The 11,523-nt window shown below is 39.0% G+C and overlaps 1 protein-coding gene across 1 annotated transcript in view; it reads right to left on the bottom strand.

Moving 5' to 3' along the window:
• Positions 1-11,523, bottom strand: part of LOC112148261 (metal transporter CNNM4) — a gene marked incomplete in the record, with an annotated part of 45,090 nt that overhangs the window by 1,959 nt on the left and 31,608 nt on the right. Inside the window, 3 exon segments of the mRNA XM_024275211.2 lie at positions 1-870; positions 1,322-1,500; positions 5,536-5,632. Of these exon segments, the coding sequence (XP_024130979.1) occupies positions 622-870; positions 1,322-1,500; positions 5,536-5,632 (525 nt within the window).

Here is an 11,523-nt window from a genome sequence, read left to right as displayed (position 1 = left end):
TTGGAGGGGGGGTCGTCCCTGAGTCTCTGAAATGGAGCCAACACGGAAGAGGGTCTATGGGGGGGGGTCACAGGTGAGCCAAAACACAAAAACAGTTTCTGTTCTGATGACAGGATAGATCTATGAAGAATAGAATCACACATGATAGAATTCTTATTGATAGAACTACAAACAATAGAATTATGTGGAATAAAACTGTGAAGGGTAGAACTTTATGTGATAGAATTCTTCTTGATAGAATCATAAACAATAGAATCATGAAGGATAGAATTACATAGAATAGAATTCTGAATAGCAGAATTATTCATGATAGAATGTGTTTCAATAGAATCATGGAGGATAGAACCGCCCGAGCTGCTGAACAAACAGCAGATCTGCGGTTCACCGACAGCAGCAGGACACAGAAATTGTGCGGAGTGATGCTACCGTTTCCTAGAAACCGTAAAGGATCTTTGCTGGCGCCCTCTCAAACCAAGCTGGAGGGTCAGGGGCGTTTCCGTGTTTTGGCTCATCCGTGTCGGGCTGCGCTGCACGGTTACATGTCACCCCCCCCTGTAGCCCACGAGGGGGCGCCGTGGTGCACGTGTGCGGGAGCGGCGAGGGTCGTGGCGGCCCCCCGGGTCAGATGCTCTCCACCTGGTTGTGGTGGTTGGCGGCGTGCGGCGGTTTCTGCTCGTTCAGGAGCAGCAGCGTGGTCTCGTCCGGCCCGTTCTCCAGCGGGGCCGAGTCCCCCGCCAGGTCTGTGATGGCGGCGGAGCCGGGGGGAGTGGTCTGCTCCAGCCGCGTGGCGTTGTGGTCGTTCTCGGGGGACTGCGGCGTGCTGTCCAGACGGGACGCCATCAGGCCGTTCTGGTACTGAGCCCGCGTGATCTGAGGAACCCGACAGAACAAAGAGGTTCTGGTCACGACTTTTAATGGAAACGCCGAACACGACGTCCCCGACTTCCTGTCATGAAATGGAACTATCGTAACTACGTTTACATACAAATCAGACGCAATGCATTGTGGTCTATATTTGCTAATCTAGCGAGCAGCTGGTTTTGAGAGAATTCTGGGAAGTTTCCAGAGATCTGGACTTTGGAGTTGTAGATTCAGACACTCGGATAAGATGATGAATGCCTGACACAGAGCACAGAACCCGCCTGACGGAACCGACGACCCGGTTCTTCACTGGCAGAATCCGGGTCGTTTGTTCTCCAGGTTTGTTTTTGTCTTCACTGTTTTCTGACTTAAATAAATGCTCCACAGGAAGTGTGATGATGTAGTAACGCTGACCCGACCTGTGCGGTTCTGACCTCTCTAACCGGGTCGGTCCGCTCACCTTGACGAACTGCAGGTCCGACAGCGCTCGCACGTTGAAGTCGGGCGTGTACTGCTGCAGCGACAGGCTGTTGTTCAGCTGACTGTTGCTGCCGCTCACCGACAGAGACTCGGTCCGGTCGGCGCCGCTCAGAGAGGCGGTCCGGTTCAGCCCGCTGAGGTGAGACGGAGAACGGAACTCTGGGGGAAGAGAGCAGGAAACCGTCAGGAGGAGCAGAGAGGGGGCGGAGTCAAGAGGAGCAGCAAGATGCAGATACAGACGCACAACGACGAAAACACACATATGACCAAACACCCAACAAATCACACATTGACAAAAAAATAAACAGACACACAACGATGAAACACACACAGATGAACACAACACACAATGAAAAACAAAGACAAAACACACACAAACAGCCAGAAATATCCAACGACACACATAAAAAACACACAACACACACACAAACAGAAACAGACACAATGACAGAACACACAGACACCAACGCAACACAAAAAAGGAAACAAACGAACACGCACAAAACATGAAACCCCCCCCCCCACACACACACATATAGACAAACACGACACAAAATGATTGTGTTCATGATTTTTACAAACCAGAATCTTCTGATAAAAAAAAAACAAAAATAAACTTTTTTAAATATAGAACAGAAATAACAAAATGACTTCATGATTTCCATGTTTTTACACTTTAGTTTATTAAATATTTATGATCTAAAGTCTAAATATTTGCTGATACAGCAGATTTCCCTCAATCGTCCTAAAAACACATTTGGTTGTTTGTGACGCTGCAGAGATCAACGTTCATGCTTCCACCACACACGCACACACACACACACACACACGCACACACACACACACACACACACACACACACACACCACATGCTGTATTATTACCGGTTGGTGTGAGTCGTCCAGCAGGGGGCCTCAGTGAGTCATAGGAAATAGTTTTACCTGGATGGCAGGTGACTGTGTTAGCTGACGGTCATCAAAGGGTTAATCAGCTAAACTACACCCGGCGTCCAGTTAGGAGGACTAAGGTTTGTTAGAACGTCCACATCCAGCAGGACCTTCTCTTTAAGGTTTAATCACCAAACATGAAGACTGGATTTTAAAACATCTTCTATCAACGGAAACTAGATTTTTGGTCAACAAATATCAAAGAAAACGTGGATCATTAAAGTCAATATAAGTGAAATCAAACTGAAAACACATCAGGATGCTGCGGTTAGAAAACTTTTATGAAATTAAACCCAACAGCTGAACTTTGAAACTCCCATAATTCCCTCTGAGTATCTGAACACGAGCAGACGAGGACCAACGACAAAGACGTGATGGAACACGGCGCCGTGAAAACGGCGGCGGGCTCTGTGTCTCGTCTGGTTTCTGAGAAAAGTCGCCGACTGGACGTGTGGATGGAGGATCTTCAGTCTGCATGGAGTTAGTGTCAACATGGAGGAGATGAGATGGAGGCTGGAGATGGAGACCTGCAGGAGCTCCGCCCCCTGGCGCCCTTTTATTTTAATCACTGAGGTAAACTAACTCCACGATTCTGCAGGTCTGGCGTCACCAAAGAAACTGTCAGTGAAGAGTCGGCTCAGGTGACCAGGCTCAGGTGTGCTGGTCATGTGACCTCCTGGCTGCATCATTAGCTGACATGAAGAGGGCGGAGTCTATGAACGTTAGAACATCTACAGAAACTAGATGAAGAAAGATGGTGCTAACCCCCAATAATCTAAACCATGTGTCAAAGTCAAGGCCCGGGGGCCGGAGCCGGCCCTCCAGATCATTTTATCTTATTGTTATTAATGACCCGATGTTATCTTGAGCTCATCTCTAACTTGTAGAATTTTGACTAAATATATTTTTATGGAGAGTAAAATATTGAAAGTTATTTAAGGTTTAAGTTGATTTATTCTGGAATAATATTCCTGCCTTTTTATTATTCATGATTATGTTAAAAAGTTACAGTTTTAAAGTTTTAAAAATTGGAATTATGCAGCTTTTTGGACTATTTTGGTATTTACTAAGATTTTTTTAGGGTATTTTAGAGTTAAGCTAATATCTCAGCTACATGCTAGCTGTGGTGGCTAATTTAGATTTTCTTTTGTGTTTTAGGCTAATTTGGAGATTAGCGTATACTTCCACGATATGCTAGCTGTTGTGGCTAATTTAGGCTTTTTTTGGCTAATTTGAAATTTAGCTAATATTTTAGTTGGCTCTCAGCTTCAACGTTTTTAGCTATTTTTTTTAGCTACATGCTAGCTGTTTTGGCTAACCTAAGTTTTTTAGACTTATTTGGTCATTAGCTAATATTTTAGCTAGCTATTAGCTTTAGCATTTTCAGCTATCAGCTTCAGTGTTTTTAACTATCAATTTCAGCATCTTCAGTGACCAAATTCAGCTTCCAGCATTTACACTAGTATTATCACACTAATGCTATATATATATAAAAGTTACAGTTTTAGAGTTTTAAAAATGTAGTTTCAGAGTGTTTAATAAATATTTATCCTGTTCTGACCTAAAGGCCGGATCTAAGTTTTGGATTTTGACCCCCTGTGCGATTGAGTTTGACACCCCTGATCTGACCCATCTTTGCTCCTTGAGCTCCACCCACCCACCACTAGCCCCGCCCATCAGATGTGTTAGCAGACCCAGACATGCCGGCGTTTACCTGGCAACCGAGAGAACAGAGAAAACCTCTTAAAGGAGAGGAGGCGCGGGCGAGGAGCAGCCGCTGAGAGGACAGGAGAGAAGGAGGAGGTGAAGGAGGTGAAGGAGGACAGGAGGACGCAGACAGAAACCACGCCCCCACCGCTTTACTGACGCAACCTCTGACCTCCGTTTGATCAACCGGCAGTTTAATCAAACAACCACTGAAATGGAAACGTTTCTCCTGAAACGAGTCGCAGAAAATCTGCTTCTATTCAAATATTTAAACCAGTTTTTATTATTTTTGATGCACGAATGTAGAAAAATACAACAATGAACCAAAAAGGCTAAAAACTCAAACTGATCTGCATTTTATTTTGAAATTCTTCTGTTTTTCACAGCAGATGTTTCTGTCCAAATAAAAAAATATTTTAACTCAAACTTGCGAAGAAAAGAAAAGATGTGAAGATTTTTAACTTTGTGTGTGTGAGTGTGTGTGTGCGTGCACTTGATGTTGTCAAACGCTTGTTCAAACGTGTTCAGACCGGATTACTGAACCTCGAAAACGTCTTTGTCTCTTTAATGAAATTTTCTTTTACTTTGAAAATATTTCATTTTTAGCCATTTTAATGAGATTTGTAGGCTCTAAAATACAGAAATGTTCATAACAGGAAGTTAGAATTCTAATAATCGGAAAAGAAAAAGAAGCAAAAAATCATATAAAACTTTTTATTTTATTTATCTCTGAATATTTTAGGAATTTTAATTTGATTTGAGACAAAAAAAAAAATTTAAATTACCACATTTTAACTTTAAAACAAAATAAGTATTTTTCAATGAAAAGAGACATTTATAATATTTATACATTTAAGGATTTCTTTAAAACAATGTTAAAAAATATTGATGATAGAAGTTAAAAGGTCAAAATTATGATGACAAAAAATTAAAACTACATTTCTAAGTGAGTTTACTTATTTAATTATAATCTAATTATAAATCTAAAACCAAAACATACAGTAAATATGATCAATGAAATGAATAAATATTTATAAGAAATTTAAATATAAAGCAGAAGGAAACCGCTGTAAAATTTAACATTAAAAACTAGCTGTGTGTGTATTGGGAAGAATCTGGCGATACGTATCGTATTGTATCGTGATACGATACAATACGATACGTATCGTGATACTCGTAGTACAATAAATCACAATATATCCCAAGACTGAAGCAGATTTTAGTTTTTTTAAGAGTGACTTAGAGAAAATTAGATCACACTAAGTAGTGCATAGCAACAAAAGTAAAAGTAAGAAATAACAAATTAAATATTGTCAGCCTTTAAAATCGATAGAAGTATCACCAAATGAAGTATCACCAAATAAATATCACCAAATATCATGAATCGATTTTTCTCTACACTCCCCCAAAAAACCTTTTTAGTTCCTCAGAACGCCACCAGATGGCAGAAAAGTACATTTATAGACGTCAGATCAAACTTTAGGTGTGACTGTGTGGGTGTGGGGGTGCAGGGGGGAAAGGGGCGGGGCTTCTAACTTACCCAGCGTGGGACCGCTGAGCGCCATGACGCCATAATACGAAAACGGTCCGCTCTCAAACTTCATGTTCTCGTTTCCGGCCTCCACCTCCACCCGACCCTGAAGGAGGGAACCACAGACGTGATGTAAACACACAGGTGACAAACACACACAGGTGACAAACACACAGGTGACAAACACACACAGGTGACAAACACACAGGTGACAAACACACAGGTGACAAACACACACAGGTGACAAACACACACAGGTGACAAACACGCACAGGTGACAAACACACACAGGTGACAAACACACACAGAGACACACTGCCGTTACACATGTGACAAAAACATCTCAACACAACATCTTTTCTCTAAAACCTCATTGGAGAATTTAAAGAATTACATCTTTTAATCCAACTTTTTTTTCTTCATCAATCTTTATTTAAAAAGGTTTAAAAACAGGATTCTTGAAGTTTTAGAGAACTTTGTCTTCAGTCAAGGAGCTGTTTTTGGAATCACTAATGATAAAAATGTAATTATGGTCGTAAAAGTTCATATTATCTGGTATTTTCCTGCTATGTGTTGATAAAAAAATCTTATTAAACTCAAAATCTGACAAAACTGTTGTTTTTTTTATATTTCTGAGACAAACATCTTATAAAAATGTGAAATGTTTAACATTCCTTAACATGGGTGAAACAATCCACACCTGATGGTAATAAATGAACACTTCCTGCTTTTTTCAGTACATCACACAGTAGAAACATGTCTGTCATGTTTTTATTTATTTTATTTTTGGCTGAAATTCAAACAAACTGATCATTTAAGTTTTTTCACAGAACATAAACTTGGTCAAATTCACTTTTATTTCAGCTCAGAATCACTTTGTGTTCATGAAAACAAACCTCAACTAAAGGAACGTTTGATGTTGTTGACCTTTAGATTAAAATAAACTTAATATTATTCATAAAACATATTTTTGTTGGATATATATGATTACAATTATGTTTAAGTTTATTTTAACAGCAGAATTATTTCTTCACCTTCTTCTAAAATGTTGTTAAACATTATTTTTTTTCCTGAACCCTGAAGTTTCCCGGTTCAGCCACTAGAGGGAGCTGCCACCTCAGAAAAGCAGGAAGGCTCTGACGTCCTGCAGAGAAGCTTCACTTCTGTGAGGAACTGAAAACGGGTCAAACCAACAGGAGCTTCTTCACAGACTGACATGAGAGCGATGAAGGGACGACGGGGCAGACATGGGGGGACGACGGAGACCCCCATGTCTGCCCCCCACCCCGCTGGGCCTGCAGGAATGTGTGAACTGCAGCTACAGCAGCACAGTTAATCCACGCCGCCGCTCCTCCACACAGGAGGTCAGCCGACACGGAGACAAACACGGAGAAGTTCTGCTGTTCTGGTTCCTTCTTCTTACTTGGAGGAAACCTTTTTAGCTAAAGAACTTTTAGTTTGGAAACCAAACGTAACTTTTAGCTCAAACTCCCAAAAGAAGGTCGGAGCAGAAACACAAAACTTGGATATTTTCTCATAAATCAGGACTTTTTAACCATCGATTAAACTTATGAATCTGGCCCTCAAACTAGAATCCTAAAGATTGTTTTATTCTCTCTGTCTCTCAGGAGACTCCCCACAGATAGAAACACTGACGTCTGTCTAAAAGCTGCTCTGATTCACGTGTTTCTGTTGTTTTCTGTCTCCTGATCATTCCAACAGACGCAGCACTTCTTTAAGTTTCTCTGAGGACTTCATCCCATCAGTGAGGAAAAAGTCCGTTTTTGAACTAAAAACTCCAAAAGGTTTTGTTTTAAAATATTTTCCTTTCCAAGAAAAATTAGAATTTGTTCAAATTCCGTTATAATTCTTTCTCCAAAACACGCCACACATCTGCTCTTGGTCCTTCCGAGATATTCTGGAGCCCTTTGTGGCCCAAAAGTTAAAAATAAAGGAACCCAGAGAATTTAAAATATTTTTCAATATAAATTCAGAGTCTAGTAACAATCCCTCTTTGTTATGGGAAACATCTAAAGCATTTATCAGGGGCTTAGTCATTGGCTTTTCAGCATCCAGAAAACAAAAACGTATGGAACAACAACAAGAACTGGAGAAAAAACTGATGGATACTAAAAAAGTGTTAACCACTATATCTGATCCACTATTATTGCAGGAGAAGTTTGCTCTACAAGCCGCTCTTAATGTTTTGTTAACTCAACAAGCCAAAAGTGCTTTGCTTTTTACTAAGCAGAGGTTATATGAGTTCGGTAATAAACCTAGTAGATATTTGTCATGTTTAACAAAGGCTCAGAATGATCCACAAATAATCACTTCAATTATTGATTCTACTGGCAATCGTTATTTTGACAATATAAATATTAATAACACTTTTAAGGAGTTTTACAAACAATTATATGAATCAGATTTGTCCACAAGAGCTCCTGAAGAGATGATTTCCTTTTTTACAGGGTTAACTCTTCCTATCATCTCTGAGACTCAAAAATCGGAGCTGAATGCAGCTATCACTAAAGAGGAGGCCCTTTTAGCACTCACATCACTGCAATCAGGTAAATCCCCCGGGCCAGATGGTTTAACTTGTGACTTTTATAAGGAGTTCCATCATTTATTACTTGACCCTTTTCTAGCCATGCTCGAGCACTCTTTTATTTCTGGTTCACTTCCCCAGTCATTAAGGGAAGCAAATATCACTCTTATTCTCAAGAAAGGAAAAGACTCAGAACATTGCTCTAGTTATAGACCAATAGCTTTATTAAATCAAGATCTTAAATTATTATCCAAAATTCTGGCACTTCGTTTAGAAAAAGTTTTGCCCTTTATAATAAAAAAGGACCAGACAGGCTTCATTAAGGGTAGGAGTTCCAATCATAACATTAGAAGACTTCTTAATATTATAAATATATGTCAAGCACAGGATATTGAGAGTCTGGTTATCTCACTGGATGCTGAAAAAGCTTTTGACCGCCTTGAGTGGCCTTATCTACATTATGTTCTGCATTTATTTGATTTGGGAGAAACATTTATACGATGGGTTAAATTATTATATAATAACCCTTTAGCCTCTGTGATCACAAATGGATATAAATCCGAAAGTTTTTCTCTATATCGCTCGACACGACAGGGTTGCCCTCTCAGTCCGGCATTGTTTGCTCTGGCAATAGAACCTCTGGCTGAATGCATTAGGCAGGACTTGACTATACAGGGGGTTTCTGTTGATGGAACTCGGCATAAAATTTCATTGTATGCTGATGATGTCTTATTGTATATAACAAAACCTATATCTTCTATTCCTAGACTTATTAAATTAATTCTGCAATTTGGAACTTTTTCAGGTTACAAAATTAACTTTTCCAAATCACTTGCCATGCCAATGGGTAGCCTCACGAGTAGAATAAGCATGTTAACATCATTTCCTTTCCGCTGGTCACTCTCAGGATTTGTATATCTCGGTATTCAGATCACTCCCATGTTTCATCATTTGTTTAAGGCCAACTTTACACCTCTTCTTAATAATATAAAAAAAGATCTTTCTAGATGGAACCAACTTCCTGTCTCTCTTCTTGGTAGAGTGTCAATTATTAAGATGAATGTGCTTCCAAGATTATTGTATCCACTACAAATGATCCCACTGCTGATATCTAACAAAGTTTTTAAGCTGCTTAATGGGTGGCTGAGTGAATTTATATGGCATAAAAGGAAACCAAAACTCAAATTTTCAAAATTACAGCTTCCTACATCCAAAGGTGGTCTTGATGTGCCTAATTTTAAACTTTATCAGTTGGCATCTATTTTAAGATTTGTTGCAGAATGGGTGGAAGAGGACCCCAATTCAGTCTGGTTAGGCCTTGAAAAATCACAGACTCACTGCTCTCTTCTTGGCCTCCTGTCCTGTAAAAATCTCACGTCTGTCAGAAATTTGTGTGGTAACAACCCGGTCATCATTAACACAGTCAAAGCATGGTTTTTGGCAAGGCAGGCAGAGGGGAAGTCACTTGTAACTTCTTTGCTTTCTCCTATACATGGAAATCCTGAATTCGAGCCTGGGATGATAGATGCAGGTTACAGTATTTGGTCACATAAGGGTATAAGGCATATGAGAAACTTGTTTTCAAGAGACTCTTTGCTTTCATTTGAACAGATGCAGGTTACATATGGCCTCCCCCGTAGTCACTTCTTTAGATACCTGCAAGTCAGAGACTTTATACACAAGAAAACCACCTTGACTTCTGTTACCACACCCTCACCATTAGAAGAGTTATTACTTAAACCCCCTTCAAAAAAAATAATTACGTGCTTTTACAATGTTCTCAATCATACAGATTCATCAATTGTTTTAGACGTAGCAAAGAAATGGCAAATAGACTTGGGTGTGACTATTGAAGAGGATGAATGGGAGGTTATATGGAACCAGACAAAACGAATATCGGTTTGCAATAATGCTAGACTTTTACAGTATAAACTTATTCATAGGCTACAAATCTCTCCTAATAGAAGGCATAAGATGAATTCTCAGAAATCCCCCATGTGTTTAAAATGTAAATCTGCAATTGGGACATATTCCCATTGTGTTTGGTTCTGTCCGAAAATTTCTTCATACTGGAAAAATATTCTGGAGGACATGGAGAAGATCTTCAGGACAGAGCTGACCTTGAATCCAGTCTCTCTGCTTCTCGGTTACAGTGACATTAAACATAACTCTACCTTTAGCAGACTGTATGACATCCTGACATACGCTGCACGCAAGAACATCTTCCTGTCATGGATAAGTGAGAAACCTCCTTCTAAAGCAAACTGGCATAGACTTATCATTGAACTTTTCCCTCTAGAATACTTGACCTGTTTGCTCCACTCCACAAAGGATCATTTTATGAAGATTTGGACACCTTATCTCCGCTTCACCAGTCTCAACATAGCCTCTATACTAAAAGGTCTATTTTTTTTTAATAATAATTTTGAATAACTTATTTATTTATTTATTTTTCTTTTCTATTTTATTTTATTTTATTATTTTTTTAAGTATTATTATTATATGTATTAATGCTATGTATACACTTTTTTTTTTTTTTTCTTTCTTTTTGACATTGTTGACACAATCTTTATGACTCTGGATTAATACTGTGCTGAGCTGTGTTTATGTTGAAAATATGTTGAAAGGTAATAAAAAGATAATTAAAAAAAAAAAAAATAAAGGAACTCAAAAGTCATAATAATAGAAATGTTTTTGTGCATTTTTAATTCAAATAAATCTGCTGCAGCTGAAGGATCTGATTAAACAAAAGATGTTTTATTCTGAAAGGAACTTGAATGTGCTTTTGTCAAAAGTGATAGAAGTTAAATTTGTTATATATAGAAAAATTCAATAGTAGAGACAAATTCAAAGTTATGTTTTATAAATGAACGGCTTAATGGACACAAACAAAATGTACTTTTCTAACTTTGAGGTGAAACTTTAGAGTTCTCGTTGAGTTTCATAAGAACCTGAACCAAATGTTTCTTTCAGCTTCAAAGGTTTCAGACCAATCCCATCTCCCCTCCTCTCTCCGTTAATGAAAGCTCTGTGTTTACAAGCTCTCCCACCAGTTTACAGCCCCCAAGCTAACATTACAGTGGAACAAAAACAGCAGCAATATCATTTCTACCCAGGTGTACAGTTCTGATCCAGGTTCCAGCTCAGACCAGGAAAACAAAGACGTTCCTGGATCTGTTTGTCTGCATCAGAAGGGGGCGGAGCTCAGAGCTTGTGGCCCCGCCCACTGTATTTTCTGCATCCCAACAGTCTCATTTCAAACGACATTTTTTCGTTTGCTCCTGATTCACATTTCAATGAAGAAATACTCAGAAATATAATTTTGATCTTAATTTCTTTATAAATTATGAGAGAAATTCTATGAAAACACATTGAAAACAGTTTTCATGGAAGTTAGTATAAAAAAAAAAAAACTTCAAAGCTTAAATAGAAAATACTTTATTTTTTTGTTT

The sequence above is a fragment of the Oryzias melastigma genome, linkage group LG9 (genome assembly GCF_002922805.2).
Source record: "Oryzias melastigma strain HK-1 linkage group LG9, ASM292280v2, whole genome shotgun sequence".
NCBI classification, from domain to species: Eukaryota; Metazoa; Chordata; class Actinopteri; order Beloniformes; family Adrianichthyidae; genus Oryzias; species Oryzias melastigma.
Note: the sequence above shows the minus strand (reverse complement) of the source record. Positions and strands in the feature narration are given on the sequence as shown.